This window comes from Limulus polyphemus, unplaced genomic scaffold (genome assembly GCF_000517525.1).
Source record: "Limulus polyphemus unplaced genomic scaffold, Limulus_polyphemus-2.1.2 Scaffold431, whole genome shotgun sequence".
NCBI lineage: Eukaryota > Metazoa > Arthropoda > Merostomata > Xiphosura > Limulidae > Limulus > Limulus polyphemus.
This window is the reverse complement of record NW_013666041.1, coordinates 42,394-63,158: the sequence shown is the minus strand read 5'-3', so window position 1 is coordinate 63,158 and position 20,765 is coordinate 42,394. Positions and strand designations below refer to the sequence as shown.

The 20,765-nt window shown below is 34.7% G+C and overlaps 1 protein-coding gene across 1 annotated transcript in view; it reads right to left on the bottom strand.

The window, feature by feature from the left end:
- Positions 1-1,738: 1,738 nt before the first annotated feature.
- LOC106458225 (A disintegrin and metalloproteinase with thrombospondin motifs 6-like) overlaps positions 1,739-20,765 on the bottom strand; it is a gene marked incomplete at its 5' end in the record, with an annotated part of 53,944 nt that continues 34,917 nt past the window's right edge. Inside the window, 5 exons of the mRNA XM_022384376.1 lie at positions 1,739-2,914; positions 6,882-6,954; positions 8,100-8,263; positions 11,832-11,912; positions 12,130-12,259. Coding sequence (XP_022240084.1) covers positions 2,886-2,914; positions 6,882-6,954; positions 8,100-8,263; positions 11,832-11,912; positions 12,130-12,259 — 477 coding nt within the window. The remainder of the gene's footprint in view (positions 2,915-6,881; positions 6,955-8,099; positions 8,264-11,831; positions 11,913-12,129; positions 12,260-20,765) is intronic.

Below are 20,765 nucleotides of genomic sequence, written 5' to 3'. Positions count from 1 at the left end.
TGCCGTCACTTTATTTGCCGGCTAATATACTATAAAAGCGCGAGTCTAGCAAACGCTAGGCCGTTCGACAGGTTCCTCGATCTTTCTAGATACTCATTACGTGTTACCACCGTCACGTGACTTCCGCTGTATTAACAATATCATTGTACAAAGTCTCACCTTGGTTGGTCAAAACATAGAGGAATATTAGACCTAAAACCCTAATTTTGTAAATAAAAATTAGACTCTTGACCTCTATAAAATTACAAGAAAGGCACAAATCTCACATCTTTCTGCTTCAGTCTGTTAGAGTTATCAAAAGGTATTTTATTTTTATTTTTTTTGCAAAGACTCTTCTGGATTGGTCGAAAGACCATAATATGTGTCTTTATAAGGCTTGACCTTTGACTTCCTACAATCAGAATGAGATGTAAGCTGAAAAATAAAAAAAGGTGTCTTGGCATATTGGTACAAAATATATGCTGAGCAAATTTTAAGAAGAATGGCTTAGAAATAATAGAGTGATGCACAGTTGTAATTGTTGTAAAGAAGAAAGAGTTTTATTTGGTGAAAAATGTGATTCCAAAGAAAAAAAATGGTTGTCCACTTTCTGGCCAGTGAGATCTCCCAGTGTTGTACCTTTATGGTTATACCATTTTTTAATGTCATCTTTGTGTTTTCTTTGTATGTTTATTTGCTAATAATGAATCCAGTAGAAATAAATTATCTGTGGTGGAATAATTCCAACCTATAAGTTTACCTTTGTGACCTTTAAACTTTACACTCAAAATTAATTTAAAAGTTTAACTTTTTTACATTTATATTTGGTACATTACAAAAAAATATTTTCCAATTTCTATTTTATTCTCAGGTTTATATTCCAAGTCATGTTGGAATAGTCTTTGCACCATCTGATTGATGAAACTGGCACTTTGACCATTCAGTCTTCAACATGCCCTGTAGAATAAATACTTCCAGTAGTTGTGCACCAGTATTCAAATTGAATGCATTTAACATACTATTGTAATTGTTTGGAAAAGAAAATGTCCAGTTTTTAGAATATATTTTTGTTTTAACGCTCATTAATATAGAATATGAACTGAATATTATTTGAAACAAATATATTGCATGTGATACTAATATATTTAATAAGGGTTCTAGAATGGAAGTTTTTGCTAGATATTTTTATGTATTACATATTGTTTTCAGTGTGCTCCAGATTTCAAAGTTTTTAAGCTTCTGTTAAATTCACTCATAAATATTGTTTCATTGTTAAATAATTTTAACTAATATCTTATGAGTTTTAAAATGAATTGTTTGTTCTTCCAGATACATGTAGCCAACAGTATGTGTATACTAACAAAGAAAGTTGTTGTACCTAAACTTCTGTTTAGGGAAAAGAAACAAAATAATATGTTTTAGATTAGCTAACAAATATGAACGAGCTTTGATTGTGAAAGAAAACATGTTCTTCTTTTGAAATAAAATGTTTTAGAATAATGTGAACAACTAAAAACTTTGTGGTATCTTATTGAAAACCAAAAACAGTATGTAATAAATTCATTGGTTTTTGCAAAATATCTTATAGGTAATTCATATTCTATTTTTTTATAAACCTTACAAGTGATAAATTGCCAGTTATATAAAAACTTCTTTTTTTTTCACCCATTATTGAAATATTTTCATTAGAAAAGAGTATTTTATTTGAATATGAATTCTGGTGTAGGTTATAGCACTTGTTAGAAAAACGAAATATAAATAAATAAATACATACTGTGTAACTTTTTGACATGCATCTTTGCAACTATTTTCAAACTACACGGTGATTTTAATAGAAAATCTTTATTTAAAATTATTCTGTCTTAAAAACTATTGTCCCCTAGTAGATCAGTGGTAAGTTTACATATTTATATGGGCATCTGCAAGGGAGGCACTTGCCCCTTCCCCTGGATTACCTAACCAAAATTTAAAGGATAACATAAAATAATAAAAAAGTGTTTCCCTAGTTATAGCTTCGATATCATTTTCTCATTTTGCACTCTGTATATATCCTGCAGATTTACAGCACCAAAATGTCCAGGGTTTGATTCCCCATGGTAGGCAGAACACAGATAGCCTATTGTGTAGTTTTGTGTTAAAACAACAGCAACATTAGAATAAAAACTAAAGCCCTAAGAGAACAAAATTTCATCGAGTGCATTTATTGCAAATCACAAACATTTATTAAGAAAAGCTTGGACATGGCACAGCATCTTTCACAGCCATATACTTATTTAACTTTCCTCTCAAACTGGAATTGCTTTTATTTCTCTTAACACAAGATTAGTGATTTGAATAAATTGTGTGCAATATATTATGAGGATCTATGGACATTGCTAAGAACAAATGATGCTTGCAGTAGCTTCATTCAGGAATATGCTTAACAGGCTCATTAGAATTGACAGAAAGCATACTGTTTACTTCTCTGACATTTTTTGAATCACCCTGTACTATGTCCAAATTTTCTTGAATATAATTTTTATCCTCAATTTGCCTGTGATGAAATTTAGTTTCCCTCGGTCAAGTAATTTTTAAAATATACATGTCATAATTATTAATATGAGTTTTCTTTATAATTACTTCGTACATAATATTGTTTTTCATTATCACCTGATGTTGCTTATTTTATCTTGAAAATTGAACAGTCAGTTAAGAGTCTCTAACATTAGTAGAAAACATTGAAACATCGGAATATTCTCAATTATTTAAAATTGTATCAAATAGTTTCCAATTTAAAACATGATTTTCTAAGAATATTTCTAGTTATAATAAAAGCAGTTTTCAAAGTTTAAGATTTAATTTCCCAAGCCTTGTTTTACTCTGTCATAAATCCACGCACTTCTGGTTTATCTATCTCCTGTCATTTTTCATCCAAAATGTCCAGATGTGGTGTTTGCTGTAAAATAAAAACAGAACAAAAACGATAGCTAAGAGAACCCTTGCTTAGAAAAGAAGTATTCCGAACATTTGAAAGTTGAAAGAAACATATCCTTAAGAATTTTGTTTCTATTTTATTTACAAGATTTAGTTTAAAAAGTAATGTTATAGTTTACAACTTGTGTGTTGCCACTTCATATTGAAGTTAAGTTAAATTTGAGATTTAAGCTGTCTTTTGCTGTCACATAGTTTTACTGACAAATATATGGTTATAGACACAAGTATAGAAATTAATTTAAAAGTCCAAAACACACTAGATGAGTAAAACTATTAAAATAAACTAAAATTAAAAATATGAAAATTTTTAAAAAGTTGTAAGATAAAAAAAAAAACAGACAGCACCAACCAGGCCTAATTTAGTAAGTTACAGTCCATAATGATGTGATTGGTAGTCATTTGATACTATTAAAGGAAAATTTAATGCACTGTCTCTACATAATGAACAAGAAAGTATTGCATAATTCTATGCCACACGTGTAGACTATACCACAAGAACGAAAGATTCGCTGAAATTTGTTTAACGCATTTCTATTTAAATTCATCTCGAGCATGAAACTGAACCAAACGTTTCACAAATGTAAACCTTTTTTTTTCTTTTCAAAATCACTGAAAATGTCACATAGGCTCTATGGACAATATTAACATACGTTTGTCACTTCTGCATTACTTATAACTTGGTTTGTTTGTTTGTTTTGAATTTATGCACAAAGCTACACAATGGGCTATCTGTGCTCTGCCCACCACGGTTTTTAGCATTGTAAGTCAGCAGACATATCGCTATGCCACTGGGGGCTATTTATAAGTTAGCTATTCTGTAGTAATTGGAGCACAACAGACGTCAACACAAAGCAAATATGATACGGAACTAACTTTGCTTAGAACTATAATTCTAGCATTCTGTAGTATTTACCAGCATTTCAGGTCATCGAGCAACTCCCATTAGCAGAAAAGTAAAATAGGGCTTTCCAGCATTTCTACGTCCATAGGTATAACTAATTTAATATGTCACAAAACTTATCAGGGTCAACTCAACGAATTATTCGTTAAGTTGGCCAGCTGTGAAAAAAAAAGCCATTCAAACCTGTATAAACGTGTCTTCACCTCCACCAGTGTGTGCTCAACGATAGGCTTGAACACTTATAACGCCAAAAATCTGAGTTCGAAACAAACGAACGTGTGTGTGACAGTATTAGCATAGCTGAAGATTCGGCACATCTTTTTCGTGTAGAAATTGTATTCAACACCCAGTCTGAGAGTCAAGAAGATATATTTTGGTAGGTTGATTTCCAAACTAAGCTTTCTTGTACTCTATTTTCTTAATTCTGAATAGAGATTTGAATTCTGTATAATGTCTGGAATCTGAATTGCCCACCAGCTTGGCTGTATTCGTACTACTTTCCAATCTACGATGGATTAAACCCATACCCCAATCTAAAACCGCAATAAACTACACGGTAATGGCTGTACACGTTGGGCAATACAAGATATGGTTACTCAGCTCTATAGAGCTGCTTTCTCCGCGGTTTGCGCAAATTTTATCTATAGATGTGGACGAAAAAACTCATTGAAGCTTGCTTACCGCTGTAAGGTGGCTAAATGTGGTACCTGCCTAAATATGAACACTTCTACTGTTTTGTACAAGAAGAACTCGGTCCAGCTAACCCTTTAAACTTCGCATCTTCGTGCCCGAAGATATTGAGAGGTAAGTTCTTTTTGCTTTTGTTAACATATTGAGCAAGTTAACAGATTATAATATCTGCATATTAGATCAAAAACAATATACTGAAATATATCTCCTACAAATTATTCTCCTTGGTCTATAATTCGATTCACATAGTAGGGCTCACTTATGTTGCATTCACTGGACTTTAACTTATTCAAAATCATTTAGTACTCGATCACACTCCTGCCACAGTGATACACAGAATTTAGTTGCTTAACCCGTAAATCTTGTTTGATAATTATAATAGAAAGAAAAGTAATAATTTGTTTGACAGAAGTCCTGAATGTAATGAATATGACATTGAAGAATGTAATTTACTTGTTGCTGTTAATATTAAATTTAACTGCTCAGCATGGCCAGGTGGTTAGGGCGCTCGACTCGCAATCTAAGGGTCGCGAGTTCGAATTCCCGTCAAACCAAACATGCTCACTCTTTCAGCCGTGGGTACGTTATAATGTTACGGGCAATCCCACTATTCGTTGGTAAAAGAGCTGCCTAAGAGTTGGCGGTGGGTGGTGATGACTAGCTGCCTTCCTTCTACTGCTAAATTAGGGACGGCTAGCGCAGATAGCCCTCGTGTAGCTTTGCGCGAAATTCAAGCCAATCTAAATTCAACTTGAAGAACAAAAGGCATAAGCAAAAATTGGAAAACATATTCTCAAACTACAAATGGTTGAATAAGTTATATTAAAAAAAGTGTAAATATGTAAATCAGTAGGTTACGTGACAATCAAACCTGACATAAAATCGCGGTGGAACGGATGTATTAGAAATACATTTTCATATATGGCGTAACGTAGGTGATTTGGTGCGACTGAAAATTGATTGCTTGTGGGTAGGGTATGTAACAGCCCTTTCCAATGTAAAATATTCATACACTGAGATCATAAAGATGTGATCAGATCGAGGATTTAGAATTTCCAAGATGGAGATATACCGTGTATTTAATGACATTGGAAAATAATGGAATATGGATGAACTAGAGAGCTGCAACTGGTATACTCCAGCCGTGGTAAGCAAAGTGCTGCATTTTGTAACAGGTGAGAATCCATGAAAGTAAAGATCATTGGAAAATGATTTCCGCGTATCCGAGGCAACATAACTAAGAAGTTTCGCAGTATGAAGAAGTGACACAAGTCAGGTGTGCACAAGTTACTTTTTCGACATATCCATTCAACTGTCTCAAGACATACTGGTTAATTCGTCTATGGATTTCTGTTCCACCGAACTGTTCAAAGGGGCGCTGTAAAACTGTCATTCTTGTACACCAGATGGATTGTTGTAAACCTACAAGAAAGAGTGTACTTTGGAAATGGCAACGGTGAAGCCTATTGCAATAGAATCTACGCTGTGAGAATACTGTCGAGATGTATGATCTTCAAAAAGAACATGACCGGACGTGACAACATGGACTGTATCAACGTGGTATGATTTAAAATCGTTTTAATATAACGTACGCAACCCCTGTAGCATCAAATAATTTAAGGCAAACTTAGCAATAAACTTCATTCGAAAAAAACGGACATGAAATATTTAAATATGATTGTAACATCATTCTACGCAAACAGAACTTTTAACAGAAAACAGAAATTAAAGACTAAGAAAACTGAATTGTAAAACTGGGTTTATTCTAAGTTGTGTAAACAGACGTAAAAGGTCTATTGTATAAAAGTAGTTAATGTCTTGAATGGATTAGATTCTCGTACACGAAACTTTGAAGTATGGTTGCAATAGATGACGTGCACTGGTCATGAAAAGCGAAATGAAAACTGTTGTTAAACTCAAAGCCACACAAGGGGCTACCTGTGCGCTGCCCACTGCGGGTATCGAAACCCGATGTTCAGCATTATAAGTCCTCAGGTTTACTGCTAAGCCTCTATGAGCCAAATGAAAATACAGAGTTAAATTATGATATTTGAAATGAAGTTTCTTAAACAATTTTGAATTATTGTGAACCAAATTTGGTTATGATTATATATGTGTGTGTGTTGTTTCTGTCTAATCAAATAAAAATGCACTATTTCCACTAGCTGAAGCGATGAATTCAGCTGTTTAACCCTGTTGAAGTGGTACAGACGTATTATGTTCAAAATCTTGCAGCTGTTGAGAAATTTCTATATGTTTGAAATAAGTCTAAAAATCGAAAGCAGTCCAAACAATATTAAAGACAACAGAAGCATAATATAATGCCCATGGTTCTTACCTTGGTCGGAAGGTGCCTCTACTGGTGTATTGTAGCTAAAGACAACACCTTTGTTAGGTTCTTCTAAAAGAAGCTGTTAAAAATTCGCATAAATGAAATAATTTATTTCATAGGATAATTTAGACATTTTTTATACTGCTACATTGTATCTGTAATTTGTTGAATATTAATAACCACAAGAAATCGTAACAAATCAACAGATCTAAAATAATGGTTCAATATTATTGATATTGGAATGTCATGGCAATTGGTGATGTTGTATCTTTAGAAAATAATGCCGATTTCATTCTGATGAAAATAGTGTTTCGATGTTTAAACATAAAAAATATTATTACTCAGAAAAATTTGATTTTGAATATTTTAGAGAAGCAAATGGAAACGAAAATATAATATTATACGGGCATTCAAAAAGAACATATTTTAATATGCATTTTACTGTAAAAATTTAGTGCTACTATTTGATCGAAAGACACTTCAAAAATTCAGCATATAATAAAATAAAAGACTGATTATACCGCTCTCATTATTTGATTTAGAACAGGTCATTTTATATTCAGAACCATAGTTTGATTTACAACTTAAAAAATCATGAAACAGAATGTTCAACCCTACCTTTATTTCTGAAAATTTGAATCAAATGAATATTTGTGTAAATTGGCCACTTTTGAAATAAAAATATATTACATAGATTCATCATTAATGTGCTATTCGAATTCTAAAGTAACATAAGAAGAAAACAGCACTCAAAATTGACCTCAAAGTAGATCAATATCAGAGCATGCGATATCTGTTTCTCACACTTCACCAGTAACAGAAGTACATCAAGAACCTGATCCATACTCGCCAAGACTATAGGTTCTTCTGAAAAAAGACCAAGAGCACGGAGAAATTCAAGGCATGCGAACTACGGCAGTATCTGTCCCTTAAACATAACCAATGACAAAGGTACATCAAGTACTCACCATGACTCTGAGTTCCTTTGGCAGAAGACTAATTGCACAGAAAGATTCAGAGCATCTGAATTGTATTAATACCTATCCTTTACACCTAACAATGACAAAGGTACATCAAGAAACTGATCCATACTCACTATGACTGGAAGTTCGTCTGACAAAGGATCAGAAGCATGGAGAGATTTAGAGCATTCGAATTGTGGCAATATCTGTCTTTTACACCTAACAGTGACAAAGGTATGTCAAAAAACTGAGCCATACTTACCACGACTATAAGCTCCTCTGACAGGGGACCAAGAGCACGAAGAGATTCACGGTGTGACGTCGTTCGCATATAATGAAATCTAGTTCCAAGGATGACATATGTCATTGGCCAGCTTACTTCCATTTTGCCATTCAAATGATAAGAATCATCGGTTGTTTTGAGAGCTATGATAATGATATAATTATACCACATTGCACATAACAAAAAAATGTACGATAAAAATTGTCTACATCCAAATACAACACAGTGTCTGACGGATAAAACATATGAAATAATATTTTCAAGTGAACAACGTAATAGAGAAATTCTTTAACTTCTTTATTTGTTAGTTAGCACATTTTACAAGATACAATTTCTGGCAGCGGAATAAGTCTTGACGAGCTTTCGATAGGTTTGATTTGGTTTGAATTTCGCGCAAAGCTGCACAATAGCTATCTACGCTAGTCGTCCCTAATTTAGCAGTGATAGATTAGAGGAAAGGAAGCTAGTAAACACCACCCACCGTCAACTCTTGGGCTACTCTTTTAGCAACTGATTTTGGGATCGACTGTCTCATTATAATGCCCCAGGTTGAAAGCGCAAGAATGTTTGGTGACGGTGATTCGAACCTGCGACCCTCAGATTACTAGTCGAACACCCTAACCACCAGACCTTGACGATCTTTCGAACAAATCACGGACCGTTTTCATGTCTCAGAAGGCACTTTAAAGGTTGAGAATCAGAGAAGTCTCTATGAGCTAGAGTTTGAGTTTCAGAGGAAGATACTATTCTCCATTGTTGAGCGCTGGATCGCTAAGAATGGCGATTGTTTCCGGTCACATAACATTAGAAAGAAAACACTTCACAGCAAATATTCACAGATTTAACTTAATTGTATTTTTAAAATCCAAGCAGACTAAGAAATTTATTTTCACTTAAGAACAAAACTAACTTTATGCGCATGTACTTTGGAGCATATCTCTACACATGCTCAAGTTGCAAATTTGAGTACGTTGTTTCCACGGCCAGGAGGCTTCAGCAGAGATACAAAGAACGTCGGAGGTTAAAACTCTGTATTCCACTAATATCGAAAATAACACGTTGGAACGCAGTGATATTCAGCCATTCAAACTGCAGTTCACAATTATTTCACAAGACAGCAATGAAAGTGGCCTACGCACACTAGAAACCATCGTTATTCGACTTCGCTAAACAACATTTTACAATAGTATTTTAAACTCGCTTTCGGTAAATAACCCATTTATGTCCTCCAAAGTATGAATAATAATGCTGAAGGGTTACATAAATATTACAGATTAACTTTCTACACCAAATGTATTATAACTTACTTAAGAAATTAAAATAATAAAATGTAATTCTTAGTATTATTAGATGTCTGCCTTTTTACATTTCGTAAGAAACAACAAAGTTTTCTTCTCTCTGACCGCATTTACTTTGAGTACACCGTTTAGCACAGTCATAAAGGCAGAAATAAATGTTGGACATCCTTTTTCCTCGGTTATCGATAAAATGTTCCCTGGTAGGACAGCGGTATGTTTAAGGACATATAACACTAAAAACTGAGGTTCGATTTCCCCAGTGGACACAACAGATAGCTCAATGTGACTTTGCTTTTAAAATGGAAAACAAGTCGATAAGATAATTCATGTATTTTGCAGCACAAAAATGTATACAAAATGCTGTTGCGCTGGAAAGAAAAACAATGATAGAATCTGTGCTACATAGAAGCTACTAAAATGAGCGAAAGTACCAACTAAATTAACATCTCCATTTCAGAAGTACAGTAGGTTAAACATTTGCTCCATTCAATTAAATAATTTTGATAATTTTATTCAAGTACGACTATGAGGTTAGCGTGACAGAATGCGGATCGTAATGGTCAAGCTGTAATATGTCACTGAATAGATTTTGCACTTTCAACTATAGTTATGACAGTTAATTAATCTACTATTTAATAAATATTAAGTGGTGAGTGCTGCTAATTAGTTGCCCTCTCTGCATATAACCAGTAGCTCTAAACTAGGGATAGCTATACCTGAGCCTAAGGGGTTTTTGACTTCGGTCATGTGTTGCATAAGGTGCTGTTCAGGTTAAAAATATCATAATACAATATTAAACGGCTAGCACTAAAAGTTATTACACTACTAAATTATCAATTAAGAAAAAAACTATTCTTTTTAATCTTGTTTGTTTGTAATTAAGCACAAAGCTACACAATGGGTTATCTGTGCTCTGCCCACTACGGGTATCGAAACCCGAATTCTAGCATTGTAAGTCCGCAGTCTTTTTAAGCTATCCCACTGGCTTTTCCACACCATGAAATATTTTAACACTTTGGCAATTTGTCCTTTGTAAACTTCGTTAAACCTCGTTTCTAATAAGCTAAACTGGCAAATATCCTATAAGCATGATAATTTTAGTGGCGTTAATGAAAATATTTTTTTGGGTCGACACAGAATTAAATATTATGTGAAGCTTGTATTTTTTTATTTATGATAGGATGTTTTTGAGAAACAAATAGCCCGAGCTATTGATTAAATATATCATAAAGTCTGTTATTTGCATAAGTAAGCTATAAACATTTGCAGCGTCATCCACGAAGTGAACAGTAACAAACATGTCACTCGAGTCTATTTTACAGAGAGAAGTAACGATATGTAATATTCTGAAGTAAGGTGGCTTGTTTGATTATTAAGAGGTATATTACTTGTTTCATATATATTTTAATCTAACTGAAAAATGACTGAATTAGTGCCAGAAGTTTCTTCAATTGTTGAATTACAATTTTAGAAGAATAGTTGTTTATAATAGTTTAAGTATAACATTGTGAAATGGTCATGGTTGCCAGTAACGTTCAGAATCTTATTTATACTTTATGATTAACCCTTCCCTGCCACGAGAACATTCGCCTCACATTTTTATAGAATTTTCCACAAGGAAGGTCCAGTGTTTTATGCGGTTTTCTCAATATAGTTATTTTATCGACAGTAAACCATGTCACATTCCCTAACCACTACTGAAGTCATTCTTTTTCTCTTTGTTAGCATCTGAGGTGAGCGGTTCTTAGACTGATGGAGTTTTGTAATGTCCATCAGTTGGAAATAGTTAAATCTTAATCACTGTGGAATGAATTAATTAACTAGAACACAGACTGACTTCTATTGCATTTAATAATCCTGTTAATTTTTTTTTCGTCAATCACCGACAGTTCGCAGTATTATTTTCCTAATGGCAAACACGGCCCGGCATGGCCTGGTGGATAAGGCGCTCGACTCGCAATCTGAGGGTCGCGGGTTCGAATCCCAGTCCCACCCACCAAACATGCTCGTCCTTTCCAAGAGGGAAGGCTGTCAAATGGGTTGCATCCTTGACGTAAGAAACAGCTTTAGAAATGCTGGCAGAGCAAGATCTGCCATCGGCTCGACGGTCCGCAAGGACTATGGGAAAAAAAATGGCAAACACATTCCTTTTCGATTGTTACTATAAGATGAATTTTAATTATGTTAACAAGAAATCGCCAAGCTAACACCAATTTTATTATGACAGGACTAAAAAGGAATAGAATGGTCCACCAACAATGAGACTGCTGCATATAAATTGACCCCTGGTGGGTCAGCTGCAAGTCTACGGACTTAAAGCGCAAGAATCTGAGACTTGATTCTTACCCGAAAATGCAGATAAAATAACGTATAGCTTTGCACTAAGAAAACAACAACATATATCGTATCTTACCGATTAAGTTGGTGGATTCTTCTTTCTCCCTAATGCGGATGTTCACAGCTCCTTTAGGAAGTCGAATAATTTCTACGTATTCTAAATTGGGGAAAATGAAAAAAATAACTGAATCATGCATGCAGAATTGAACATTTTGAAATTTTTGCAAAAAGATTAAAACAGTTGATTCCAAATGAGGGCAATGATTATAGAAATAAAGTCATTTTATTATTATAGTGGTATTCAAAGTCAGTATTGGAAAGGTTAATGTTTTGTACTAATTACCATATGATCAAATATCATATTAGAAGCAAACCTTTTTGTTTGTCTTCAAATGGATCGTCCACGAATCCTAAAACTGTCTTACAAGTTGTACCGTCACCTTCACAAACGCGACATTTGTCTTCTATAGCTATGGATCCTAAAATACCGTCACAGCCTACATGCTGGAAACAGATTGAATTTTTAAAAGCAGTAAATTAGTACTGTAACAAAGACAACTGGACATTCAATGAACAATTGAATTCATTTTGTTTTGTTATTACTAGAATAAAGTAATGTTAATTCATCTTCATGTCCAAGCAAAGTTTTAACAACTAAAAACAAAATATTTTGATGGAAAATTATATTTCTATTGCGAGTTAATTTGTTTCCGCTCACGGAAAATAACGTATGCATATACTTAAACCCATTATTAAGGGTTTGAAAAGTTGTGGTTGGTTGGTTTGTAGCCAAGCACAAAGTTACACGAGGAGCTATCCGTGCTCTGCCCACCACAGGTATCGAAATCCGTGTCTAGCGTTGTAAGTCAGCAGACATACCGTTGTGCCACTGGGAGGCAGGTTTGAAAAGAGAACTTACACATCAATAAAATTTACTATCTGCTATCTATGATCGGTCGTGAAATGTAACGTAATATACAGATCAGATTGATTATTACCTCCGCCACCGAAGGTGGACAGAGGATATATTTTCACCCCTGTGTGTATGTGTGTGTGTGTTTGTCAGCAAGATTTATCGAAAACTGCTGAATAGATTTATTTGGACTAAAGTTGGTATACATTTGAACTATGATCAAACTCAAAAGTGATTAGTGTTTGGAAGGTAAAGGTCAAGTTCACAGCAAGATCACAGAAATAAAAAAGTCACTATCTCTTACCATGGGGCCTGATTTTTCACACTATTTTTGCTCTATGACTCAGTCAAAAATGATCGGATTGTGATCAAAGTTAGTGGACATATGTAGAATATTATTCCTCATTGTCCTGCCGAAAATGTTCAGTGTCTGTTAATAACTACGGACATACGGACACGTTTTCGTATTTTTTGAGAACCGAATATGATCAACGCTGCGCGGCTGGGGTATGTGCTCTACTGGGTTTCCCTCTAGTTTTCTTAATGTTTCAGTTTTCTGCAGACAATACCATAGCAAAAATCTGAAACATATGGTAGTTTAAGGACCAAAAATGTCTTCAGGAAGTTTATTCAACTCACTTCACACTGGCCGTCTATACAAATATCATTGGTGTTATTCAACTCACCTCACACTGGCCATCTATACAAATATCACTGGTGTTATTCAACTCACCTCATACTGGTCGTCTATACATATATCATTTGTGTTATTTAACTCACGTCCCACTGGCCGTCTATACAAATATCATTGGTATTCTTCAACTCACCTCACACTGGCCGTCTATACAAATATCACTGGTGTTATTCAACTCACCTCATACTGGTCGTCTATACTTATATCATTTGTGTTATTTAACTCACCTCACACTGGCTGTCTATACAAATATCACTGCTGTTATTCAACTAACCTCACACTGTCCGTCTATACAAATATCACTAGTATTATTGAACTCACCTCACACTGGCCGTCTATACAAATATCATTGGTATTATTCAACTCGCCTCACACTGGCCGTCTATACAAATATCACTGGTGTTATTCAACTCACCTCACACTGACCGTCTATACAAATATCACTGGTGCTATTCAACTCACCTCACACTGGCCGTCTATACAAATATCACTGGTATTATTCAACTCACCTCACACTGGCCGTCTATACAAATATCATTGGTGTCGGGGAAGCAACGAGTTCCGTCGATAACTTTCAGTGCTTTCTGTGAGTAGAATTTATAACCAATAGCTTGACAATAGAGTGAGCAAGGATTCAATTGACCTAACAGAAAATACAGTTCAATTAGTCAACAAATGTTATTTATAATAAATTTTCTTCGAGCTTTTCCCGTTCATTCTACATTGTCGTTTTTAAGTTCTTGCCCAATAAAGTCTAAAATTTATCGTCTCGATTATCATTTTGGTAATTAATTCAATACTCTACATCATTAGAGTTGGGGCTAACCTATTTTTACAATCTCAATACATATTACAGTATTATAGAAAAGGCTGAGGCTGACGCACTATCACAATTGATGATTTTATATCAGAATAGAAACTAACTCAACGTCATGTTATAAATATAGTAGTTGCAAAATTGCGAAACAATTAGATCGAGAGTGGTAACTAATCAAGTTTCCCAAACTCGATCGTACAGTGTAAAAGTAATGGTTAAACTGATTCAAATTTCCACCATTACAATACAATTAAGTAGCTAACCCTACTTCAAAGCCTCAGTATTATACTAGCATACTAATAATTGAACGAACTTCACGATATTAATTCTACAATCTCAGAGTCTAATATATCTTCATGGAGACAATGTAGCAAGTGAGAACACAAGACTCTGGAACGGCCCATTATATAGAATTGGCTATAATGGACGTAAAAATTACCAATTTTCATTATTCTTTACTTAAGTAAAATATCTAATCCGAAATAGTTGTTTGATTATTTTTTTCTTGAGAAATGTTAAGACAAAATTATTATTTGTTTAATTTCTATCTCTAGCTTCCTGTGTACATACGTATATACCAAGATGGAGTACATTATATTAAAACGATTTTGGAGTCTCACCACGTCCTTATAATCCATATTGCCATGTCTACTGATGCCCAATCTGACAACCGTGCACCTTGACAATACCCTGAAGGGTAATTTATATAATGGAAAAAACTGTGTCAAAAAGCTGTCATGTCCAAAACACATCCCTATACCCTGTTGGCTCTCATTAATCAATACAGTGTACGAAGACGATAGTTTCCTACATTCTTGACAACAGTCCAATCGCATAGAAATCTATAAACGCTAAAATTGGCAACTTGACTATGTTTTCATGTGGAATCGCATGAATACCTGTTAAATATTCCAGTTCTTTGAGGTATGCAACATTTGAATGGATATGTCGTGGAAGCAGCTTGTATGCACGTGACTTGTGTCGCTTTTCCAGATGGAGATCTTTTTTACTTATGTTAAATGATGTTGTCTAGGGAACGTTGACGGCTTTTGCCACTAACCTTTATGTTCATAGGATCTCGCCTGTTACAAGTCGTATACTTTACTTACCACAGTTGGGATACCATTTGTTGAAGATCTTTTTTTTTTTTGATACCTCTGATGCACTCATTTGATCCATATTCCTTTGTTTTCCAAGGTTATTAAGTGCAATGGACAGCTTCGTCTTGAAAATTCTCAAACCTCGATTTTTAATGATCCGAGCGTACGAATATTTTGCATTGGAAATCGCTGTTACATACCCTTCACAAAAGCTACCACTTTTCGGTGGCATCACTCTTTCCACGAACGACAATCAATGTCACATTGTAGTTCTGATAAATCTCGTTCAAACAGTGTCAAAATGTGGTTCTGATACATTACATTCCACTGCAACATTATATCAACAGTGGTTGTCTCGTAACTTGCTGATTTCCTTATTCAAACTCGTTTTAATATAATATACTCACCCATATGCATCACTAAAATGGTGGCAACTATGCTTTTTGTCTTTCGGCTATAACACAGAGGGCTCACACCACTAAAAACCTGGTTTCGATACTCGTGGTGGTACAGCACAGATAGCCTATTGCGTAGACTTGTGCTTAACAACAAATAAATAAACCTTGTCAAAAAGACTATGAAAATTAGACAATTGTGAATGAAGAGACCAACTTGCCATTTGTAAATGGAATCCAGTCATAAAACTTCCCACGAAATTCGACGACATTGAATTCTGAACACTGAATTGCTCGAAAGTCCTCAGAATTAGAAGGGCAATCCTTTCAAAAGAAGATGTATACATATATATATATATATATATATATATAATTTAGTCTTTGATAATTCAAAAAATTAAAAATATGTTTATTTTTAAACAAGAAAGATATTGTGAAGATAAAATACCACAGTTTATACAATACAGTTGTTGATTATAATTGATCACTGTGTTATTCGTTTTAGTTTCATTAGGACCTGTTAAGTTAACAATTTTGAATTTTCAGCCCAGTCACCAAATAAGATGTTAAACGCCATTTTAATGTACTTTTAAATATGTTTTTTGCTACCATATTCTAGCTGAGCTGAAAGTTCTGCTATTGAATAAAGGTCTTTTGGACAATGACTTATTATAGTCAAATGATAAATGTGGAATGTTATTTTTACACATCTGTAATTCGAAACTTAATGAACTAATTAAAAAAGAATTATTCAATTGAGTGTAATATTTACTTGCTCTTATACACCTTCAGAGTGGTGGAGAGAATTTTCCTACAAGATTAATATGTGTAGTGTTGGCCAGCTACTGAGTTTCGTTTAGGGTAACTGGGCGGTCATGCTGAACTTTACTTATGGGCGGGCCTACCCCTTGACTTGACCGTAAGATAATTGCATGCCGTTAAGATGATTCATTTATTCAGCCATATTGCATGTCTTCTAGTAGAACAAGTTCGGGTGTGTTTTCTGATGCAATCTATTTCATCATTGCTGATCAATTCGATTTTAGGTTTACCCCAATACTATAGCATCACTATGATCAATCAATTGCCAGTGGCAGAATATAAATGGACCACCCTTCTTTTTCTTTTAAAATTGGCTATATTGAATTTTCTTCATTTATTTTTGGAGTGGATCCTTAAATATATCACCGAACTGGATATTCAAATATACCTCCCTACCCCGTGATTAGACCCCAGTATACGATACCTATTTTTGCAGGCTTAGGAATTTAAGCACGCTTACCATCATTGTTACTGTTTGTTCCTTTGCCAAAAACAAAATTGTGTATCAAATGCGTATTGTGACTCGCTGTGTATTCTCGGGCTTGACATCTGAAGATTTGTGCACTTAAATAATATTTTTCTGTCAAAACCATGATCATCAGTGTCCTTGTAAACACATACCAGAGGCAAAATCTAGGCCAGGATCATTTTCTTCTGCTGAAAAAGACTCCCTAGCTTAATCATTATGAATACTGCGTGTTCTTTAAATAGTGCTCTCGCTGGTCTAATTGTTTATTGACTTTGAACATGAATTGTACAACCGGTATGTGAGGACCTTTCTACCATCTTTCTATAATATTCTTGAGCCTGGCATGACATAGTGGTTAGGATACTCGACTCTCAATTTACTCGAAAATGCTCGCCCTTCTTAGCAGTGGGGTCATTATAATATTACTGTTAATCCCATTATTCAATTATAGTAGCCCGAGAATTGGTCGGAGGGCTTACTGGCTGCCCTTTCTCTAGTCTATCACTTTTAAATTAAGGATAGCAAGAGAAAGATAGCCCTCGAGTAAATAAATAAGTACTATTAAAAATAACAACCTTATTTATTTTACACAATAAAATGCATTTTAGTTGAGACAAATCTACAGTCTCAAATTTATTCAACATGTTTCGACGCTTCCCAACGCGTCATTACATAGCTGTATTTCTATGATCTTAGCCTTTTGTATTCTGTATTTGAACCTATTTACCATGTTTCCGAGTAAACAAAACAATCACCCTACAAGAATATGCCCCTGCTCACAATCTTAGGAGGAGATGATTAACCAAGCTATGACAATTTTAAGATTGATTTCAAATTAGCAATATCAAATCTCTGGTTGTTCTTTCAGCCTTGATTGTTGCTTTAGAACAAATATTTTATGTACTCTCTTGAGATTTGTGACACTAGAAGAAACGCCACTCCATGGCCGGCTGTTTATGCTAGTAATTACTAATCGTAGTATTCATACCTCATTGAAAAATTTAGAAAAAGTGAATATTTTCTAAAAAAGGAATTTTTTTTTCTGGGAAGTACTGCATAGGAAAGTTGTTCGGCATGTGCTCTTTGGTCAAACGTAATTCATTACATTAAAATTATTCAATGTACACAGCTCGAATTTTATTGATATAAACTGTATTTTTTATATATTAAAAGTGGTACCGTTTGTTGAAAAAAATGACAGTTATTAAGAGCTCCAGTATCTCAGTTCTACATTTAAAAATTAAACCAATAAAGATATAATCAAACCCTCACGTACAGTCCTAGTGAAAGTTGTGTTTTTCTTGTGAGGAGAGTACTTTTATTTAAAATTGTGTTCTCTTGTAAAGAAACGGTCGTTGCACATACCACAGTTATTTTTCTAATTGTATGAATCTCGAATGCCCAAAGTGTGAATTTTTTATGGATTTTTGTTTGGGGGTCATTCAATAGATGGCGCAGAGGGTTTGGTTGCATACATAGATACTGACATACACGCTACGTCCATTAAAGTAAGATTCTCGGTAATAAAGATTCATGCACAACCTAAACATCTCAGTATGTGTATTCTTCTGGGAATTGTAAATGGTTCCATATCCCACTGTTATGTTTTAAACTCAAGTCTTCAGTTTCATTCTGGATTTCTGTGGTCTGAGTCTTTTTGTATTCAGTAGTTGAGCCTTGCTTAAATACTACAGTTTGTTTTCAAATAAAAAACCATTAATAAATAAATAAATAACTGCAATAAACCTTAGCGTTTGTAACACACTTGAAACTTTCCTGAAAGTCGTTTCAGAACACCTGATCTATTGGATAAACTGGCCACAGGACTGTGGCCATGTCATACATAACTCATTATCCCAGGCAGAAAAGTGACGATTTACCGTCTGTCTAGACCTAACGAATCCTGACTAAGACTATATATATACATATAGTTCATTTTTCGCAATTCTCTCATTGTTCCTGACCACCAAATGAATATTCGCTGTTTGCAAAGCCCTCACTGCCCTAAATGCCAATTCTTATAACCATTTCTTGACAGCTTATTGGTCTTCTAACTTCCATTGTCTAACTTCCCTCTATAGAGCAAGTTAATGACTTTCTCTGGTCTTTACTGTCACACAGTTTAAAGCAACTAGTTATTCTTCGTCTGGTATGCATTGTTCCTAACTAATAAGTGACCATTTACCACTTTTCTTGACCCAAATGTTATGGATCACCAAATGTCCATTCGCTCTGTTTATGAAGTTCTGTCTCACATCTCTAATGATAGAACTTATATCCTAGGATAATAACAAGCTCGCAATGTTAGGAGATGAGTAGACAAGTTCTAAAGATTTTAAGGTCGGATCCAGACTAGTAATACCAAATTTCTCATGCATCGTCAATTGCACTTTTTCCATAGTTTTACTCACAATAGTAAAGTTGTCAGCTAAAACTGCAAAATTACACACCAGACGTGCACGATGAGCTATAAAAGTCGTACTGGCATGTGTTATCTTATACTTAAGGATGACAACCTAGTGATGAAACCAATATAGTAACTTATGCAGCAATGATCTAAAAACTAATACCACAAACGATTTTTTACCATCAGGTGTCACACCTTTAAGTCCAAAAACGAGATTCAAGATGCATATAACTTGAAACCGTGAATACACTTTGTTTGGGAGTGTAGTTAATTCTTTCTGTATGGTTTGTTTGCTTGTTGAATTTCACGCAAAGCACTCGAAGGCTATCTGTGCTAGCCGTCCTTAATTTAGAAGTGATAGACAAGACATAATGCTTTAATGAACACCATCCACTGCCAACGCTTCAGCTTCAATTAGAGAAAAGTAGGATTGACCGTCACATTATAACATTAGTCGGCTGAAAAAGCGAGCACATTCGGTTATGAGATTCGAACCCGCGACCCGCTGGTCGCTAGTCGAACGCCCTAACCATCAGGCCCTATCTTCATTGACGAAGAATGTTGTATTGGAAAGTTAAAACTGTGACTATTGATTGTTTTTTAGAATATTTTATTTGTTTGTTTATGTCAAAATATTAAGGCTATCTGCCTCATTTTGAACTACTGATCACAAGGAAGGCAACTAGCCAGAAGCACCCTCCGCCAATTTTTGGGATACATTTTACCAACGAATAATAGGATTGGCCGTCACATAATAACGTACTCCTGGTTTCAATCCCACGACCCACAGATTCCGAGTCGAGCTTAAACCGTTTTTTCCTATTATTTATTAGAGTAACCCAAAATAGTAATTTTGAATCATTTTTACGTTCGTTCATTTGATTTGTTGTTAACACAAAGTAACACAATGAACTATGTTTTGAAGAGGCTCGCTAGTATTTTGCCCCAAATATTAATGTTCTAGGTCCTTAAGCTTGCCATTAAGCCATTTCTGTGGAGGCATTTCTGTTTGACTGTGAATTTAATTTGTTTGTCTGGTTTGTTTTGAATTTCGCGCAAAGCTACACGAGGGCTATCTATGCTAGCCGTCCCTAACTTAGTAGTGATAGACTAGAAGGAAGGCAGCTAGTCATCACCACCCACCGCCAACTCTTGGGCTACGCTTTTACCAACGAATAGTGAGATTGACCGTCACATTATAACGCCCCCACGGTTGAAAAGGCAAGCATGTTTGGTGAGACAAAGATTCGAACCCGCGACCCTCAGATTGCGAGTCAAGCGCCCTAATCACTTGGCCAGGCCGGGCCTAAATATTAAGATGGTCACTATTCAAAGAATGTAGAAATTTATCTATATGTTTTTGTAACTTAAAAATAACAAGTGTACCCGGATA